This window comes from Miniopterus natalensis, chromosome 17 (assembly GCF_054644295.1).
Source record: "Miniopterus natalensis isolate mMinNat1 chromosome 17, mMinNat1.hap1, whole genome shotgun sequence".
Classification (NCBI taxonomy): Eukaryota; Metazoa; Chordata; class Mammalia; order Chiroptera; family Miniopteridae; genus Miniopterus; species Miniopterus natalensis.
The window spans coordinates 41,363,013-41,383,708 of NC_142097.1; the positions used below are offsets into that span (position 1 = coordinate 41,363,013).

The following is a 20,696-nucleotide window of genomic DNA, read 5'->3' on the forward strand; positions in this document are numbered from 1 at the left end:
TTGCCAGCTGGAGATGTACTTTAACTGGGCTTCCTTTACCCACCCGCTGAGCCCAGGCTGGATGGGGCCGGCAGGGCGGGGGTGACACGGTGTGTGGGTGACAGCCAGCACCTCCGCCTGCCCGCCTCCGGAAGCCGGGTGCCCCTCGTTTCCTTCCTGGGCATCGCCAGGGGACTCGGTGTTCCACCTCGGTGTGTTTTTCACACAACTGACATGCATCCATTAAAAACAAAAGTTAATTATTTTTGATGGATGTCTTTCCCCTTTTTTAATATTTTTATGATTTTGCCTTCTGACGGATAGGTTTCCAGTGCAGACCGCACACTCCCACGTCTGTGTAAAGCTGCAGGAAGGGTGGCTTCGCCTTTTTCGTGGTGACTCAGGGCCGTTCGTATGAGGCCTCATTTGGAAGATGACTCAGTGGAGCCCCAAGGCCTGGAGAAGCTGTGGGGTGGTTTCCCCTGTGCTTTGGGGCCTTTCCCTTGCCTTTTTGAATCTAAGAGGTAGTATTTTATTCTTTTGTCAAGGCGAATTATTTACACGGCTGCCTCCTCTAGATTGGAAAGGAAAGTAGAGGCCTATTCTATTAACTTTTATTTCTATTTCATGCCTTGCATATAGTTTTATTTACTGACCTTGTTGGGGTGACATTGGTTAATAAAATTACGTAGGTTTCAGGTGTACGATTCTAGATACATCACCTGTGCATTGTATCGTGTGCTCACCACCCCGGGTCACAGCTCCTTCCGTCACCATTTATCCCACCGTTTCCCTCTTCTACTTCCCTTCCCTTTCCCTCAATTCATCACCATACCATTGTCTACGTCTATGAGGTTTCGTTTTTTTTCCTTAATCCCTTCACCTTTTTCACCCAGCCCCCTTCTTTTCCTGGGATCTTGTAGCTCTGAACGACGGGGGCCTTCCCCATTTTGTTCCCTGCACTACCTCCAGTGGTCCACACATGGCCTGGAACATAGTAGCTGCTCAATAAACAGTGAACAGTCTTCCAGTAGCTGCTCCCCATGCTAGGCTGTTAGCTTCCACTTTTCTCTCCTGTTAGGCTGTGACGGCCCCCGTGGCCCTCCCCACCCATCGTGAAATCCAGAGGCAGCTTGTTGGAACCGTGGCAAAACCACAGGATCAATTTAAGCCAGAGGTCTGCGGACACGCCTAAGAGGATCTTTGCCGCTTGTGACAACGTGGAGGGCATTACGCTGAGTGAAATAAGACAGAGAGAGAAAGACAAATATTTCATGATATCCCTTATACGTGAAATCTAATAAAGCCGAACTCAGGGAAACAGAGAGTAGACAGGTGGTTGGCAAGGGCTAGGGAATGGGGTACACGGGGAGATCTCAAAGGGCACAAACTTCCACGTAAGAGGGACATGCTCTGGGGTCTAACGCACAGCCTGGCGATTACAGCCACTAATACCATTAGCGTGCGCTTGGAAGTTGCCCAGAGAGGAGACACTCACTGTTCTCCCCACGGAAGGAAAGGGCCAAGGCGACGGGACGGCAGCCTTAGCTAACTCTGTGGTCTTGTGTCGCCGCGAATGAGTGTGTCAAGTCAACAGGTCGTACCCCTTACCCTTACACAACGCTGTGTGTCAATTATGTCTCAGTAAAGCTGGGAACAATACAAACAAACATAAAAAGTAAAGAGCAAAGCGCACGGCCTTGGCGCAGGCAAGCCGGGCCGCTGTCACTCTGCCGCCCGGACGTCCTGTCCCACTGGAGGCACCGCTCCCGGGGGGGCGGCCAGCACTCGCCCCGACATGGCGGGCTCGCTGCGCGACGCCCGAACACGGAGGGCCTGCTGCTTTCACTCAGTTTCCGTCGTTTTTCAAAAAGCTCTGAGGAACGCCTCACAGGGCTGGCGTCACCGAGGCGCTGGCTGTGGAGGCCGAGCGGGTGTCCGTCCCTCTGGAAGTACAGGCCCACTGGACGGGGCACAGCCCCTGGCACCCGGGGCAGACGCAGGCAGGTCTCGGGCCTTGCAGAGGGCCCAGTGAGGGGCACGGCTAAATTCAGCCGGGGGTCTGGTCCCATTTCCTGGCTACCATCTCCCTGTGAGGCAGGGGGGAGAGCTGCACCCATCCTACGGACGCGGGGTCGGCCTGGAGGGCTCAGGGAGGACCAGCCAGGGCCTGCCCGGAGCCTGGCCCCTCTCGGCCCTTCCCTCAGCCCGTCCCTGAGGCCTGCTCTCTCACCTCTCCGTGTCCTTGCTGAACTGTCCCTTCCCCACGTCGTTGACGGCACAGAGACGGAACTGGTAGGAGCGCGCGGGAACCAAGCCCTTGACCGCCACCGAGGTAGCCTCGGGGTCCACGCTGGCCAGGAGCACGGTCCACGGGGCATCTGCAGGGACAGAGGGTGGGGGCAGAGGTGGGCATCTTGGGGGGCGATGCTTCTTACCCCCCCGTTCCCAGCGGGGTCCAGCCTCATTTGGGCTAGCAGAGGAGTGCCACCCCCCTTGGTCCAGCAGAGGCCAGTCATGTCATAGCTTAGGTCCCCTTAGCCGGCGTGGGGGGGAGTGGAGTGTGCTGGGCAGGAGGCAGTGCTCACAGGAACTGAGGCGCATCTGTCTTTTCCACTCTTTTTTCCTCCCCTCCAATCGATGAGCCCTAGGCAAACTGGATTTAAAACACCACTTCAGTTGTGGCTGCTAATTTTGGAGTTCACAGCTACGAGGATAAAAAGAGAGTCGCCACCTTCCCGGAGGTTTTTGGTGTGACAGGCCCTGTGTCCTGCTTGTCTCATGGGGCGTTTTGTTCAACTGTGACAGCGACCCCCGCGGGCAGATTCTGTCACATGAGAGCTGAGGAAGCCAAGGCTCCAGAGGGAAGGGTGTGCTCCAAGGCCGAGCACCGGGGGCTGGCACTGGGACCCAGCCGGCCGAGTCCCGCTCTTACTGTTCTCCGACATCTCCAGGACATAGCGCAGCAGGGGGCTGTTGCCGTCGAAGGGCTTGGCCCACGTCAGGTTGATGGCCCGCCTCTCCGAGGTGCTCAGAGTTGCCACTGGGTGCTCAGGCGCGTGAGGCAGTTGCCTGGAGAGAGATGCGGTGGGGCCGCAGGTGAGGTCTAGAGTCAGGTGACACGCGGGCAGCCAGGGCTCGGACTGAACTTCCACGACACCTGGTGCTCAGCCACAAAATGTGGCCTTTGGGCTAATCCCTCTGGCACTGGAGCCACCTGTGCACTGGGGCCATACCCGGCTCCCCTGCTCTGGCAGGGGGCCCAACCTGGAAGGATGCTTGCGGGTGTCCGGGGAGAAGGTGAGTGGTCCCAGGTCACCTGGTGGCCTGCCCGAACGAGCCTTCTCCTTGCTGCCTGCACCCCTCTGCTCGGGGCCTGGGCGGGCGGCGCTCACCTGACGCGCAGGTGGGCACTGCGCGAGTCGTTGCCCCCGGCTGAAAGCACCCGGCAGGTGTACGTGCCGATGTCCCCCGACCACGTCTGGGAGATGTGCAGGGAGCCGTTCTTGTCCAGGCGGACGCGGGGGCTGTTCTCCACGCCCAGGGTGGCTCCGTCCCTCTCCCAGGCATACCTAGGGGTAAGGAGAACCAATGAGGGAGGGAGGGAAGTGGGGTGCTCTCGGGGGTGCGCTCAGCCCAGGCTGGTCTGCAGGAGAGAGTTGTGAAGGTGGGCGGGGGGCAGTCCCCGGGCCCCCGCTGGATCGCTGGGGCTGGCCTCCGGAGGGGCACCGTGGAAGCCTGAGCGGTGTGGGGGGGGCAGGCGTGTGCCCAGGAGGCGAAGCGCATTAAGTTATTACGGGTCGTTCACGCCTCCGGTTCAGGTCCGGGTCAAAGCCTCACGGCTTTAGCCAGAGGCCGCCGCCCAGCTCAGCGCTGAGAGCCGGCAGGGAGGTTGACAGATCACAGCAGGACAGAGGGAACATCTCCGCACAGACCACATCGCAATTAGTATTACGGGAATCACTGGACCCATGCATCACTGTGACAACGTGACCTCAGCGTCCAAAAAATCCCTTCAGCTCCGGTCGGTCGGCACGAAGGAAGGGGGCTCGAGAAATCACACACGCCCGCGTCTGACAAGCATCTCCCCTGGAACTGCTCTTGAGAAAACACAGCCAGGTTGCCATGAACACGCGTGGGGGCCGGCTTGGGGAAGGCAGGCCCCGCCGCACATCCCGGGTTCTCACCACACCTATGCGACTTCCAGGCATGTGGGCCGGAACCACACGATGGCTGTTAAGTGGGGCGCTTCTCAAACTGGGGACCGAGGTGGATTCTCTGAGAACAGGTGCTGCTCTGAAAGTCTAGGACCACTTCCGCTAACCCTGGCTCCCAGGGTCCCCGGGGTGGCCATACGGACCGTCACATGCCCAGTGGCCACCAGATGGCGCCCCGGATGCGGCTGCCTCGAGTGGAGGGGCCCTTACTCGAGTGGCATCAGGGCAGGGCCCCTCCCAGCCTCGATGCCAGCTGCTTTAGCAGTGGGGTTGCCCATACAGCACAGGAGCACCACGGATGGAATATTTACTTCTAAGGAAGCAGTTACAATTCTCACTTAGCATCCCGGAGCTCAAGGGAGAGTCCAAAGGGATGTTTTTTTCCCTGGTTTTAGTTCCCAAAGCCTTCCCTAGGGATGGCCCCCAGGTGTCCTCACCCCAAGCTTGAGAGGGGTCCCGGGTTTTCAGCCTTTCATGGCTGCTTCTGTCCTAAGCTCCCCCCTACCCCGGCCTCTCCAGTGGGTCCGCAGCGGGCCCTGGTTCCCTCCAGGCCAAGTAGCTTGTGGCCGAGGTCCTGGCTCCCATGGAGAATGGTGGGGGTGGCCTCCGTTGGGACACTTTCCCATCACCTACGTCTCTCTGAGGGCCACCCCAGGGCCCTCTCCTGCCCCAGTCCTATCACTTCGCCCACATCTATTCAGTGAGACTCCTCTGCTGTCCACTTAGCAGGCAGAGGGCCTGGGAGAGCCAGCAGCCCCTTTCTTCCGCTTCCTCCCTCCTGCACCCCACTTTCCGCCATTCTCTCTACCCCACCCCCTTTCTCTCTCCCCTGGGATGCTCCCAATTCAATTCAAGCTTGCTCCATTCTCTGCGCTCCCTACACCTCAGCCCTGCCCCAGCTCTGTAAACGGTGCCCCCAAGGATGTTCCTTGGCCCCATGGGCAGGACTTACCTCCTTGGTGTAGATATTCGCCCAGCTACCAGCTACCCCTAGAGCTGCCCCTCCCCTTTGCCTCCCTGGGGCCACAGCAGAGGGAGTACCTGATGGTCACGCGGGGGTCATGGGCCACCCCACACACCATGGAGGCCTGGGTGCCCTTGATGACACTCTGGTCCTGGGGAGGCCTGGTGATGCGGGTCCGGGCTGAAAGACAGTGGGGAGTCGGTGTAGTGAGAAGGGGCATGGGTTCCAGAGTCACCGGTGGGATGCAGGTGGGTGGGAAGGTGTCTGCAGGTGAACCGGCCTGTGTGCCTGAATTCAGTGGGTGGATGGAGGCAGGCCACCAGGTGAACAGGGAGAACATAGTGAACGTCCCAGAAGGTTAAAGAGGACAACATGCTTCCACGGTGCCTGAGGAACGTTCACGGCGGGGGCTCAGTGGATTGTGCTCCCATGAGCTCATGTGAGGGATAAAAGAGGGAAATCTGAGGATGATCCTGGTTGTGTTCCCAGCACATCAGTGGGCCAGCCAAGGTGAAGAGAGGATCGTCTGACTCCTGGTCTAGTGTGTTGCTTATTAGACCACTCAGCACGGACAGGAGGCCCTCAGGCCTGTCTGTCTTGGGTGTGGATCCCTAGTGGTGCAGTCAGAGAGTTTCCCTACAGCAGGGGTCAGCACACTACAGTCTGGGGTCTGGGTGAGCACACGTGTGCTGGACCACAGCCAGGCCCACGGATTAAGTCTCACCTACAGCTGCTTTCTCGATGAAATAGAAGACTTAGTGAGGAGTTGTGACTGTCTAGTCCACAAGCCTGGAATATTGACTATCTGGCCCATTACAGAAAAAGTTTGCTGGTTTCTGCCCTAAAGTATATGAAGACGGCTGTCTGGCACCTCTAGTTCCCTCAACTTGGCCAAGCCCAGCACGAGTCCTCCATCACGGGCATCGCCTGCAGAACCTGGCCTCCTGGTCCCGCTCCTCTGAATTAATTTGTTCACGATCCTCTTGTAAGAAGCGCCCTGGTCGGACAGACATGGGGATGTGGAGGTGCTGGGGGTGAGTGTGTGCTCTGCTCACAGGTGTGTCTGTCTGCACACATGCTCAGCACACACTCATGCACAGGCGTGTAACGCACGCCCTCTCTGCACACTCACCCCACACGATGAGGTCGGCAGAGGCTTCGTCCACCCCCCGAGAGTTGGTGGCCAGACAGGTGTAGGTCCCGGCGTCGGAGATGCGCGCGGGGCTGACGAGCAGGCTGCCGGACTCCAGGAGCGTGAAGCGGGGCAGCTGGACCGAGCCGCTGGCCAGGATGCGCTCCCCTGCGGGCAGCACAGTGTGGGCTCCGGCCACGGCCCGGACCGCGTGCCCCACCCCGCCTACGCTGCTCTGGTGCGGGGCGGTGTCAGGCAGGCTCCAGCTTTAGACATGCTGGGAGGGCCAGGATGGGGTGGTGGCAGGGCTTCAGTGGGGGCTGAGGTTTCTGACTGGGGACAGCACAAGGGCACACGGTCACAGAGCCTGCAGCCCGAAGCCCGGGTCTCCTGATGCCCCTCACCCCCCACACTGTCTGCCCTTCACCAGAGAAGGCCGGGGACTGTCTCCTGATGCAGCTGGCACCTGGGCGAGGGGGGGAGGGGAGGCAGCCCTGACAAGGTGGTGACGGGCATCCTGCCGAGGATGCTTCTGGAGAGTCACCTTCAGGGGAGCAGAGGAAAGTGATGAGTGGGAGCAGCAAGGAGGGGGGTGGGGTGGAGAGACAGAGGGACAGGGGACAGCCCTGGCCAGGACAGACCTCTTGTGCAGTGGGACCTAGGGAGGCCTGGCACCTGGATATATATATGGGGGGGGGCAGGCAGAGTGCAGATTTTCGTGACTCTCTCTATTTTAAAGAAAACCCCACCTGCCTGTAGAGAGAGGGCCTCTCCCCGTGTGAGCCTGCGGGTTGGTGTGTCAGTCTGCACACATGCGCAGGCATATCAAACTGGTGCGTGTGTCAGGTGGGTGTGTTTATTTCTGTGTCTAGGCACACGCCTCAGTGTGCTGGCATTCAAGCCACAAATATTTATTGAGCACCTACTATGTGCCAGCCTCTGTTCTAGGCCCTGAAGAGACAGCAGGGGACAAAACTGAAACCCCTGCCTTTGTGGAGAGGCGGGCAATAAGCAAAATAAATGATCGTATATATTGGAAGGTGGGGAGATAAAGCAGGGAGGGGCTGTGGGGAGGGCCTGGGGCGGAGGGGCTGGGGGAGTCCTGTGGAGAAGGTTCATCTGAGCAGAGGCTTGGAGGCTGGAGGGAGCAATGGTGTGTGCGTCTGTGTGTGTGTTCACGGGGAGAGTTGTGAAGGTGAGCGTGCGATACAGAGGGGGAAAGGAGGCACACAGGGAGGGTGCACTTAGGTAGACGGCTGGGCTTTGCTGGCTCAGGCATCTGGAGCCCTCCTACCTGCCCTAATGCCCATCAGAATATTGACCATAGAACAGTCACCGTTTGCCAGGCCTCACCACCTCCTAGGCACACTGCAGGCCTTTCCCGTGCACTTCTGTCTAGTCCTAATGCCACCCTGAAGTATGCTGTCCCCATTTACAGAGGGGACCCTGAGGTTCACAGCGAGTAACTAACTCACCAAGGTCATAGGTCTTGAGAGATGCAGAGCTGTGCCCTGAGCCTGGCGAGGTGGCAGGTGACACCCTCTGTGGTGTGACAGGTGCCCCCCTGAGTTGTGCAGTGTACAACCTTCAAACTGTAGCCGGGACACCCAACCTGGCTAGCTCCAGAGCTGGGCCCTGAGGACTGCCCAGGACCATCACATAGCCCCCCAAAGCAGACCAGCCTCACCTACCTTTCTGCCAAGTAATGGCCGGCCGTGGAGCCCCCGACGTCTCACAGGTCAGCACCACGGACATGCCATCGATCACCGTGCTGTCCAGGGGGCCCCTGGTGATGTTGGGAGCAATGCCTGCAAATGGAGACAGCGGGGCTGCTCAGCTACACCCTGGGAGGAGCCCCCAGGGCCAGATGACCAAGTTCTTACCCTGCCCCTGCCACTCTGGCTGGTGTGGGTCCCACTCTGGGAAAGGACGCAGGTGCCTTCATGGGGTTCCAGCGATGGACCCACGAGGGCTCCCCACATCACCCGCCCCGTGGAGGGGCCCAGGTGGCACCAGTTCCCACCCTGCCTTGATTCTCAGCTTCCCATGGGTGAAACTGAGGACTCCCCAAAGCAGCCCACATCCCCATGACAAGGCAAATGGACTCATTCTCCACTGAGACTGAGGCTCCGGTTCCTTAAAAGAGAACAGCTAAGGCCCGTAGAATGTCACCCACTTTGTGAGAGGCCTGCCCGCTGCGCCCCCCAGCCTGGGTGGGCTGCACTTCCTGAGGGTCAGAGCAGACTTTTTTGGGTTTGTTTTCCTTCCTTCACCCGGCCCTCAGGAGCCCCTGGTCAGGCCCGGAGGGGGGCAGGGCTGAAACACCAGCTCCGGAGCCCACCTGCCCCGCTGCAGCTTCGGGGGGAGCCCCGCTCTCCTCTGCCCCTGGCCTCGGTGGGTCTGCCCCGAGTCTGCTGCTGAGATGAGGAGCCCAGGGAACCCGTCCTCGGCCGGGGCGTTGGGATGACGTGTAGGGACCGGAGGTCTCCTCTGGGCACTGGGAGCAGTGGGTGTAAATGGCTCGTGCCACCCTGGCTATTGCCCGAGGGGCAGTGCCCTGGGGTCCCATCTCTGTTCTCCAGAGGCCCCTGGCTTGGAGCAGAGCTTCCTCCTGGGCGGGGGTGGGGGCTCCGGGGGAGGACAGGGGAGGACTTACTGGTGACGGCCAGGTAGGTGGACGTCTGCACCTCGCCGGCAGTGTTGCGGGCAAAGCACTGGAACATGCCCGTGTCGTCAGGCACGAGCCCGCTGATCTGCAGGCCCCCGTCCCCGCGCTGCCGGAAGCGGCTCAGCCTGGCCACCTCCACCACAGCCGAGTCCTTGTACCAGGTGATGGAGGGCGGGGGCACACCTAGGGGAGAGGGGGCACATAGTCAGCCGCCTCCTGCCTCCCTCCCTCCCTCCCTCCTCTGCAGGGTGCACAGCAGAGGCCAGGAGCCTGTGAGGGGTTCTTGGGTGAACTGGCCTCTAGAACCTTCTCAGACGTGCACTACTGGCCTTGGGAGAGTGGGAGGATGTTCTCAGATTCTTACATACAGGCATTTCAAGAAAAATTTAAATATTCTGGAATTAGTTTATCCTGGGGATGCTGGATTGGACAAACTATATATTTTTTCTTGCGATATTTAGCAGAATCTCTTGTGTGCTCTGGGAACCTCCAGCTGGGAGTAGGTCTCCCAAACCCACCTGACCACCAAGCCCGCCTCAAGGAGCATGCAGAGGGGACTACTGGTCCTCGGGGGCCCTCGGAAACCCCCTCCTACCTGGTCTGCACAGGGAGGTGAAGGGGGGCTCCCTTGCCTCTTGGCCTTGCCCGAGCTGTGTCCCTGGCCTGGCACACCCTTCCCACAGGTACCCTCAACCCTCCCCGCTCTCCTTCTGGGTCTCTCTGCTCAAATGTGACTTCCCCAGAGTCCCCTGCTCCGTGCCCCGAGGCCTGCTCGCTTCCCTCCCTAGCACTTTCCCCCTGACGTCCTGCGGTCCCGTATTTCACCCGCTCAGTGACCTACGCTCCTTCAGGCCTTAACATCTCTGCGACGAGGGCGCGTCTCGCCATCGACAGCATGTCATAATTTAATTGGCTGTCTTTTTTCTTTCTTAGTGGTACATAAAATAATGGGGTGTCTTACAACCCATGGCATTTTAGATGAAACGAAATGAGGCATCTTTACTTGTTTATTGGATTGTCTGCCCCCCTCATGGGATCTGGCTGTTTGGTTCCTTCGGCACGTTTTCTGGCCCCCGGAACAGTATTCAGCACAGGGCAAGCCATCAAAAAAATGTTTGGTGGCCCTGGCTCAGTGGCTCAGTGGTTAGAGTGTCGGCCTGCGCACTGGAGGGTCATGGGTTCGATTCCCTGTCAAGGGAACGTACTTTGGTTGCAGGTTTGATCCCTGCCCCTGGTCAGGGTGAGTGTGGGAAGCAACCAATCGGCGTGTCTCTCTCACATCAACATTTCTCTCTCTCTCTCTTCCCCTCTCTCCCCTCCCTTCTGCTCAATGGAAAAAATATCCTCACTCCTCCAGTGAGGGTTAAAAAAAAAAGTCTGTCGAATGAATGAATCAATTTTGCCTCCCATGTGGGGGTCCCCCCTCCACTGTTACCCTCCCTCCAGCCTGAGCTACGTTCTGCATCTCCGCTCAATATTAGGTCATGTCCCACTGTGTCCCCCCAGAGTTCACCCTGGTTTCAGGCTGTGCTTTGGCTCAGCTGTACCAGAAGGAGGGAGGGCGGGGACGGGAGAAGCAGAAATTCTCCAGGAGCTCTGACAGGGGAGTTAAGTAGAAATGGTGGGTGGAGGAGAGGGGAAAAAATAAGCCAGAAACAGGGCAGGGCTTCTGAGGCACATCTAGGGCGACAGGCACCCCAGTTCTCATAGCTCTAACATTATGGTAATTGGGCAGTGTCTGCAACTCTCACATTATGGGCAATTTGGGTCCGTCACCTATTCTAAAATAACAGTAATTTGGGTTCATTTGTGACCCTCAACTTATGGTAACAGAGGTTGATTCCTAGTCCTGAGATTACGGTAATTTGGCCTGTTTGTTTCCTGGGGCGTCTGCTCACAGCCAGACTGACTCTCTGCTCAGTGATGGTGCCCCGAGAAGGAGGTAGAATTCAGAACAGTGACAGAGACAGGAGTAGCTGAAGGTTTGGGGGTTCTTGTCCCCCTTCATTCCTGCTGCCCGCCGGGTTACCTTTGGCCCGACAGGGAATGTCTACCACTTTTTCCATCTCTGCTGTGATGTGTCTCTCTGGCTCCTTGACAAACTGAGGTGGTTCTGCAGGAAGAAAGATAGGGGAGGGGATCAGAGCCATGCTCCTTATGATATAGCCAATGGTTGGATCTCCCTTAAGTAGGCCCCAGCCATGCTGCCCCCACCCATCAGGGGACCCCCAGCAGTCCTGCCCCGTCTCACCCAACACAGACAGGTAGGCTCCACGGGTGACAGTGGGGACGCTGCTGCTGCGCAGCATGGCTTCGCACTCGTAGAACCCGGCGTCGCTGCCCGTGGGGTTGGGGATGGTGAGCCTGCGGTTGTAGTCGCTGATACCACCTGACAGTAGCACCCCATCCTTCCTCCAAATGATGTGCAGCTTGATCAGGGGCCTGGAGGTGGGGAGGGAGCAGGTGCTCAGCCACAGGGACTTCCAGAGGCCCCAGGGCAGGGCCGGGATGGTGAGGCATGAAGCCTAGGCCTGGCCACCTGGGTTTGCCCTGGCCCCTGGCACTTTCTAGGTGCAAGCCGTTGGGTAAGTTCCTTCGGTGCCCTGGGCCTCAGTTTCCTTATCTGTAAAATGGGGCAACCGTGCTGAGCGGGGCTGGGGTGAGGGTGGATGCGTTAATGCAGGTACAGCCCTCGGAACAGGCCCTGCCTTGGGAATATCTAAAAGCACAGGCTCTTGGGAGCAGAGAAGCTGCTCTCCCTGAGAGCCAGGTCCCATCCAAGTAAAAGTCAGCAGATGGAAGACTGTTACTGGGGAGGCAGGTTCTCGGATCATTCCCATTTCTCAGCCCAGGAGGCTGAGGCCCAGAGCATGGCTGTGAGTGTGCACCGCAGGTGGCCTGATCTATTGCAGTTCTGCTAATGGCCAGCTGGGCGACCTCGGGCAGCCTGCTTGCTCACTCTGGGCTTTGGGATGGTGATATCTCTGCCGGGAAGTTGTTGATGGGAGAAAAAAAGTTGTGTGGGAAGGCAGTCAACACAGCACCCACCGTGATGGATTTGTTTCCTGTGTGACAAAAGTGAAGGTTGTGCATGGCTGGGAAGGGGCCCCGAATGCACCCGACTGTAGGTCTGCCCTCCTGCAAAGTCCACCACATGACTGTCTCCCGCACAGCTTCCCGCAAGCTTGCCTCCTGCACATGCTGCCTGGGAGGAGGGCATAGTGGGCAGAGGCCCCGCCCCTCTGTAGGCTGCTCTGAGGGTGAGAAGTGAGAGGACCCCCCTCCCCAATATCCTGGGCTGAGACCTGCGACCTGCTGCCCCCTAACTTCCACTCAGAGCCTGTTCTCTCCCCTCAGGCCACAGAGAACCAGCTGTCCTTTCTTGTGTCTGATGACCCTGCGACTGACTGTAGCTGGCATGTTCACCCGCTGTCCCCCCTTTGGGTTAAATACCCTGTCTCATTTCATGGGTCTGCATATGACACCCCTGGGCTTTTCTGAATCCTGACTGGTCTCCTTGGAGTCCAAAGGTCAGAAGCAGCTGTTAGTTTAAGAGTGAAAGGGGGTGGGAAGAAACACTACCCACCTGGCGTTGGCCACACACTCCATGGTCACCTCTGAGGTCCCGGCCACCACGCTGGTGTTCTTGGGAGGAATTATGATTGTTGGGGCGATGGGGTCTGCAGGCCCCCCTACATCTGGGGAGAGGTTGGGTGTTACCCAGGGAAAGAGCTTGGAAGTCCCAGCTCTGTCCAGCCCAAGTCAGAGGCTGATGCCACAGAGACATCTGTCCCTGTGGAGTGGGACAGGTGGCCACAGGGCAGCCGCCCGAGCATCCTGAGCTGAACCTCCGGACACTGACACCAGGGACCCCCTTGCCTCTCCTCCTCTGCTGATGGGTCTCTGCACAGTATCCATGGAGAGCCCACTGACACCTCCAGGGCCTTCCCTGCTCCTCCTGCAATCAAGCCCTCCCGTCGTCCCCTGGTCCTGTCTGTGGTCTCCAAAATCCTTCCCCCACCTGCATTTATCCTGTTGGCTTACTTCTTTCTACATCTTCCCCCAGAATGCAAACTCCCTGTACTGGTTTGAATAGTATCCCCCCAATTCACGTCCACAGCAGCTGTAAATGGAAAAAGGGTCTTTGCAGTTGTAATCAAGTTACAGTGAGGTCCTCCTGCATCGGGGTGGGCCCTGGGTCCCATATGACATGTCTTTATAAGAAGAGGGAAATTTAGACACAGCCACACAGACACACAGAGGAGAAGGCAGGTGAAGACAGAGGCAGAGATTGGAGTGATGCATCTACAAGCCAGGGAAACCAAGGATTGCTGAGAGCCAGCAGAAACTGGGGGAGGCAAGGAAGGCTCTTGGGCCTGCAGGCACCTTGATTTCAGACTTCTGGCTTCCAGAACTGTGAGAGAGTAAGATTCTAGTATCAGCCACTCATCTTGTGGTACTTTATTACAGCAGCCCCAGGAAGCTAGTACATTCCTTGGGGCAGGAACCTCAGGGGTCTTTGCTTGCAACTGAATTGTGTCTCCTCTCAAGTTTCTATGTTGAAGCCCTAACCCCCCACGAGACTGTATTTGGAGATGGAATATTTAGGAGGAAATTGGGTTCAACGAGGTCATAAGTGTGGGGCCCTAAGGGAAGGGACCCCAGAGCTTTTTCTCTCTCTCTGCCCACGTGAGTTCACAGTGAGAAGGTGGCTGTCTGCAAGCCAGGAAGAGAGCCCTCACTGGGAACTGACTATGCCAGTGCCCTGGTCTTGGCTTTCCAGAGCTGTGAGATATAAATGTCTGTGGTGTTGCTACAGGAGCCTCGGCCCACTCGGACAGACTTGTGCACCCCCACATCTCCAGCACAAGAAATGATGTCTGGCACACAGTAGGTGCTCAAATACATTCATTAGGTGAACAAATGAATGGAACGATCATTGTACAGCCCCCAGGGTTGATGGTGAGAACTGATCATGAATGGGCTTTATTAAAACAAAACGAGCCCAGTTGGTGTGGCTCAGTGGTTGAGCATCGACCCAGGAACCACGAGGTCACCAGTTTAATTCCCAATCAGGGCACATGCCCGGGTTGTGGCCTCGATCCCCAGTAGGGGGCGTGCAGGAGGCAGCTGATCAATGATGTTTCTCTCTCCCTCCCCCTTCTTCTCTCTCTAAAAACCAATAAAAACATATTTTTAAAAAACAAACAAAAACAAAACAACACCCCAAAGCCTCCTAAGAGAGGCAGAAACATTTCCTTTAAGAAGTGGTCGTGCTTTAATTTTTATGGGTCAGCGTAGGCACGGTATTGGCAGAAACTCCAATATTCCCTGTACGCCTGCTCAGGGCTCCTGAAAAGACAACAAAGGGCTTTTTCTCTCACAAAAAGATCCATCTAGTTGGCCCCTTTCCAGGCCCTGGGTGACAGCAGTAGGTCATCCTTAATGGGGAGGGCACATGGTGGCTCCACCACCACCCTGTGCGACCCCGGTCAGCCCCGGGCAGGTTTTCCTGCTTGGACTCAAGGCCTGGCTGGTAAAGGCCCAGGTCGAATAGGAATAAAATGTCAAAAATAAAGTAAAATGAAGGGAGGAAGAAAGGAAGCATATAAAACAAAATAATTGCAACAATATAAAAGCCTCATGTAGGTGCCATAAAATGCGATCGGATTGAAAGCTGCTGATATAGCTGAACCCATAAAAGTGTGCTCTAAGTTGTTTATTATATCTGGGCGTGCAGGTACCAGGCCCAGATTAATGGGGCCCGAGGAGGAGACAGACAGGGCCCGAGTGGTGCCCCACGGTGCAGCTGGGTAAGCAGGGCCCTCAGAGTTTAAAGATATGAGGCTGCCCCAGAGCCCCAGGCCAGCTTGTTGACTTTGGGAGAGTAGAGGGGAGATGGACCTCCCCACCCCAGGGACCCTGAAGCTCATGCCCAGGCCCGGGCGGCAGCCTGTGGGGCTCAAAGGGAGGGACAGACAGTGGCTGGGGACCCTGGATCCAGTGAAGGAGGGCCTGGGGTTCAGGAAGACCTGCTTCAACACCCCTGTTTGCCCCAGGTGTCCCTGACCTAAGCTGGTCTGGGGTGAGTGCAAACAACCGACACATAGTAGGTGCTCAATAAATGACAGACAGCCCTTCTTCCCAGGGATTTGCCTGTCTGTGCTCAGGGACACCTGGGCAAACCAGAGCAAGAAGGGACGTCTTTCACGCGAGCTCCTGACATGGATAGCCCTGGGGCGGGGGGGAAGCGTAGGGGCTCCCCACATATAGGCAAAGCTGGATCCTGCCGCCCCAGGACGATTTTGGTCACAGGCACAGCGAGGGACTCCCACTGAGATCCATTCTCCCAAAGTCCCCCCATTTAATCCTCCCAACTACCCCTGGCCACAGGCATCACATTACAGATAGGGAAACAGGCTCCTGGACCACATGGCTCACCTGGGCCGTGGGGGGGGGGGGGGTAGCGGCTTCCCTCCTGGGCAGGTTCCAGCTGCTCATGAGCCGGGGACTGACCTCCCCAACCCAGCCCGGGGCCACGGACCACAGGTTGCGGTGAGCTCTTGAAATGCGTGACCCGTAGCCCTTTGATTTAATGGGATTTAATTATAAATAATTTGCATTTAATTAAAAACAGGCCCCCAAATCAGTTATTAGAACACTTTTAAGTAAGCGTGGAACAACCTGGCACACGTCTCCACCTCCCCAGCTGTAAATTTTCTGAAATCTAAACACAGATCACGTATTTCGGATGAAAATTTTGCATCCAAATTGAGATGCATTGTAAGTGAAAAATACACACGGATTTTGAAGGCTTAGTATGAAAAAAAAACAATGTAAAATATCCCATTAATATTTTCCTATGTTGACTGTATGTTACAATGGTACTATTTTAGATATGTTGGGTTAAATAAAATATATTAATAAAACTAATTTCACCTAGTTCTCATTCTTTTATTAAAAAAAAATTAGGCTACTGGCAAATTTTAAATAACTTATGTGGCTCGTGTTATATTTCTACTGGGCAGTGCAGGTGTGATCCTTAGGTGTGGGGCCACCACCCAAGTATGAACTTTTCAAGAGCTGTGACAGCCCCTGTGAGGTCACCAGGGTTACACCTGGGCAGAAACAACGCCCGGGGTCACTGGCCTGACTCTCTCCTCCATTTCCGAAGAGCATGGTGTCCCCAAAGGGCTGCTGAGCAGCTGGGCTGCCCTGAGTGAGGAGAGAAGGGGTAACGGGGGAGCAGAAGGAGGGGTGAGGCTCTGGGGGAGAAATGAGAGGAGCTGGAGCCGGTGGCATTTGCTCCTAGTACACTGGCTGGCAGGCAGGACGCTGGGATTTGTGTCTGTGACAGGAACAGGGTTTCGAAGCACAGTGGCTCGTGGGAGGAGAAATTAACTGAAAATCAGCCGATTCTGCTCCCCATCTGGTACAAGGTACAAATCACGCCGTGAGAGCAGGAGGCGGGGGGCGACAGAGCGGGAGAAACAGACAACCGGGGAGCCTTGGTTGGCAGGGGGGTCTCGAGGGGCCCCGCCTGCCTCCCTTGGACCAGCTGCAGGGTTGGGGTCGTTAACGTGGAGCAGAGAGTGAACAAACCCCGGAGCCGGCCAGGAGAGTTGGGGCTGGGGGAGGAACACAGAATGGGAGGCTCCAACCTCAAGTCGCGGGGTAACGTGAGTCACCCAGGCAGACGCTGGCCTTGCCTTGGACCACGAGCACTGCTTCCTACTGATGAGTGGATTCCACAGACTCTAGGTATTCTGATCACTGGAAATATATGGGGAAAGACATCTCCCTCTGATGATTAAACTCCTTTCTCCACAGAAACATCAGCCCCAGGTCCTGGGCTAGGCCACGACCCTGGCCCAGGTCAATGTCAGAGGTTACACCCGTGACCCTGATAGGCCAGCACCCAGGATGAAACCCTCCTCCTGCATCCAGGTCTCTCTCTAGGCAGACTGGGATCTGGGGTGGAGGAAAGAGATAACTGCAGAGATGGGAGGGGATTCTGCGAGCACTCTGAAGGCCCAGGAATGGGGATGGAGGAGGCTGGGAATGTTCTGGACTTTCCAGGCACTGGCAGACAGGCCAGGATCAGAGGAAGGACGTGGGAAAGCCCCATGCTGGCCCCCACCCCCCTCTTGCTGCTGGCAGGTGCGTCCCAGAGGGACCGTGGATGATAAATGAGGCTTAGGGTGGTACAGATGTGGAGAGGCATAAACATCTGGCTCCCCCAGCTTGCGCGGTTGCTCAGCTGCAGCCAGAAGCTCCGGCCTCATCCCACGCACTCTGTGAGTCCTGATCTGGGCCTGCTGCCCAGGTGGCACCCACCCTCTCAATGCCAGGGACGGAACAGGGAGGGAGGAGGTGAGCGAGGCCAGGGACAGCCTGGTCAGGGAGGACATCCCAGCATTGCCATCACAGCTCAGTGTCCGCTGGACAAATGCCTCTTTGCCAAAGGAAACTCAAGGAGCCACCCTTTTAATTTGCCACTCTCTGCGTCTGCCCTGGGGAGGGCTCTGTCTCTCTCTTCTGGGGTGCTGGGTGGTCTCTGGGGGTGGACACAGAGGTGCTTCCAGACAGGAGTGAGGCAGGCAGCCTGCGCCCCCATTAGTGACGACGGCCTGGCTCCGGATAGAAGCAGTGCTTTTACGTGCCAGCTGAGCACAGGCAGTTAGTATATTTGTTTAAAAACGAGCTTCCCACTGCCTGGCGCGCTCTCCCCGTCTGCACCCGAGCCCAGGGAGCCTGTGGTCCATGATGTCCACCCTCCCCTACATTCCAAGCCCCCCCAGGCCTGCCAGTGGCCCTGTGACTGCCAAGCTAGGGGTCCTGATGCAGGATCTCAGACTTGCCATGGGAATGCCCCCTCCTTGCCTCACTCTGTCACTCCACCCCCGGCCAGGTCTCCCCCTCCTAGGGAGGGCTCCTCCCCTGCACTCCCCCCCCCCCCCCCATCCAGCCTCACTCCATCTTCCCTGTGACCCCGGAGCCCCATTCCCAAGACTGACCGACAGCTCCGCGCCCCGGGCCTGCGCTTACTTACTTTCCACGGCGAGAGTGATGGGCTGGCTGGTCTTGTTTTCCCCGTTCTTGTCATTAACAGCCTGCACGTAGTAGCGGCCTGCGTCGGGAGCCACCGTTGACAGGATGACAAGCGTGTTCTCCAGGGTGATGGCTCTGGAAAGGGGAACACGATTCCTCGGATGGGGGCCCGAGGGGCTCTTGGCACCCGGGGTGGGGAGCGAAGACAGGAAGCTGGTGCCCCCCAGAGCCCCTCCTCCAGCCACCTCCCAGAACCGCTCACTGCCAGAACTCCATCCACACTTAGTTTGTAGAGCACAGGCTGCCGGTGCTGGGGACCAGACCCCAATACAGCCCATGCCCAGAGGTCCCAGACCGCTGTCCACGTGAGGCTCCCTCTCCCCACCCCAAGCCCGGGCTAGGGGCTGTGCCCACAAGGTCCCTGGGAATTCTGCCCTGGTCCGTCATAGCCTCGATGGGGTAACCGTTTCCACCTCCCCAAAGCCGGTCAACAGAGAGGATTGGGGGGGCTGGTTGAGAGGGACAAAGGATGTTGGCTGGGCAGTGGGGTCCAGATGTGGGCCGTGTGCTCCCGGTCTGGCTCCCACTGCTGAGATCCCCTCACCCAGCCCCTCAGCACCCAGGTCTGCAGGCAGGAAAAAGGATTTGTCTGGGCGGGGAGCTGGGGACCCCATTCAACGTGGGCAAAGCCGTTCCAGGGGCACTGCCCAAGCCGCTCCGCCTGTCATCTCCTCTCACCCGTCCTCCCCATGACAAACAAAGCCATCAGTCTGTCGAGTCTATCTCGGGTTTTAATGTGATGTGCCCGAGACAGCTGTTAAATATCCTTAATGTTAGTTTAACAAGGACAAATCCAGTTGCATTCTTTTCAAAATTTCCCATTAGGTGACTGTTACAGAGTTTTAAACAACCTTTCAAATAAACAGCCCTGCTAATGCCTCTCCAGCCTGCTCTCTCCCAGCCGGGCCGGGCCGGGGTCCCCCTCTCCTGGTTTTTCTTGAGTTCACATGCAGTTTGGGGGAGTTCTCAGCAGAGCTCTGGGAAGTGGGAAGCTAATGCCCTCCTGCCCCAATTCTCGGGCACCCTAACGATGCCCATTTCTTTTTTTCTGGAGAGCTCTTGTAACGTCCAGCTAATGAGGTGATGGGAAGTGGGACAGAGTGAGGCTAAAGTATTTTAAAAGCAACAAAATGGGGCAGGGATGGTAACCATTTGCCCGCCTGGGAGTCTCCTGCAGGGACCCCTGTCCTTCAGTGGAGCCTGACGGGTGGATGAGGGCTGGGGGAGGGAGGGTGAGCTCCTGGGGGGGGGGGGGAGCTCGGGAAGAAGCTCTGGCCCCGGCCTCTAAAGAGCCTGCAACCGCCTCCTTGCTGGGCCTCAGTCTCCTCGTCTGTGCTGGGTGGAGGCACATGCCCGTGAGAGCTTCTTCCAGCCCCGAGGCTGGGGTTCTGATTCCTGCTGTTGCTTCTGCTCTGTCCCCGCTATTTGGCCTGAGGTGCACCCCTTCCTCTCACACAGCCCCCACCCGGCACACAGTCCAAGGTCAGGAACAATCTGACAAGTAGCTATGTACTTGGACCGCGCGGGTTCCCGCCTCCCCGGCCACTTCCACTGCCGTGGCACCGTGGGAGCAGGCGGAAGGAAGCCTCCAGCGGGCGGGCGCACTGGGCACGGCCTGGACCCGCTGTCCAGTTCACCTGCCTGTCCTGAGTCCCCTGTTGGCCTCCAGGGAAGGCGGCTTCCACCTCCGGTTCCTTCTCTCCTGGACCATGAAGATTCCCCCACCCCCATTCTCTCCTCTTAGCTGTATTTTGTCTATATTATGACCGATCCTTCTAGGCCAGTGGTTCTCAACCAGAAATGGCTTTGCCCTCCAGGGGACACTGGGCAATGTCTGAACAACTTCTGGTTGTCACAGCTGTGGGGCTGCTACTAGCAATGAGTGGTAGAGGCCAGGGATGCTGCTAAGTGTCCTACAATGCACCACACAACAAGAATTTATCGGGCCCAAAATGCCAATTGTGTTGTGGCTGAGATACCCTGTCCTAGGTGGGGTGGCAAATGGAGGTGGCAGAGATGGTCGCTGTCCACTTTAGTTTCAGGTGCCCCCTCCACAATGTAGGGTAGCTGCTGGGAAGTCAGGGGTCACCCTTCCCAGCTCCCCTGCACCCAGGTGGGGCAATGTGGCTGAGCTACATTGTGGGGTGTCTCAGCTTGCACAAGAATCCCCTGCATGATCCCCATGTTCATGCTGCGCCGTCAGAGCAGAGCAACTGGGAAGCCCAGTGTCAGTGACGGCACAGTGCCCACCAACCAGAGTCCCCAAATGACTGTGGAGGGGGCACCCCTCCCATCCCTCAACTGTGGTGGGATTTTAAATGAGTAAGAAATAAACATCTATGTTGCTGAGTTCCTGGGCTTGGGGGCCTGTCTGCTGCTGCAGCTAGCGTTGCTTTAACTAGCACCAGAGGGAAGCGGTCTGGACCAGGACCCACAGGGTCTGGGTTGGAGTACTCACTGTGGAGTGGAACAGGAGGCAGAGACACTGGGAAGTGATAATGGCCTTTGATCTGCCCTCCCTCTGCCCTCAGCAGGTGGCTATAAATGGTCCCTGGTCTCACAGCCTTTTTCAGGATGACCAGCCCCCCCCAGATGGTTCTGGAACCACCCTGGGTCTCACTTCCC

The 20,696-nt window shown here is 57.5% G+C and overlaps 1 protein-coding gene across 1 annotated transcript in view; it reads right to left on the minus strand.

Annotated features, from left to right (window-relative positions):
• Positions 1-20,696, minus strand: part of SDK2 (sidekick cell adhesion molecule 2) — a 181,217-nt gene that overhangs the window by 45,502 nt on the left and 115,019 nt on the right. Inside the window, exons 5-15 of the mRNA XM_087826335.1 lie at positions 18,013-18,146; positions 12,547-12,658; positions 11,212-11,402; positions 10,990-11,073; positions 8,949-9,143; positions 7,984-8,100; positions 6,293-6,460; positions 5,238-5,340; positions 3,375-3,551; positions 2,915-3,051; positions 2,213-2,360 (exon numbers count right to left, since the gene is read on the minus strand). Of these exons, the coding sequence (XP_087682461.1) occupies positions 2,213-2,360; positions 2,915-3,051; positions 3,375-3,551; positions 5,238-5,340; positions 6,293-6,460; positions 7,984-8,100; positions 8,949-9,143; positions 10,990-11,073; positions 11,212-11,402; positions 12,547-12,658; positions 18,013-18,146 (1,566 nt within the window). The remainder of the gene's footprint in view (positions 1-2,212; positions 2,361-2,914; positions 3,052-3,374; positions 3,552-5,237; positions 5,341-6,292; positions 6,461-7,983; positions 8,101-8,948; positions 9,144-10,989; positions 11,074-11,211; positions 11,403-12,546; positions 12,659-18,012; positions 18,147-20,696) is intronic.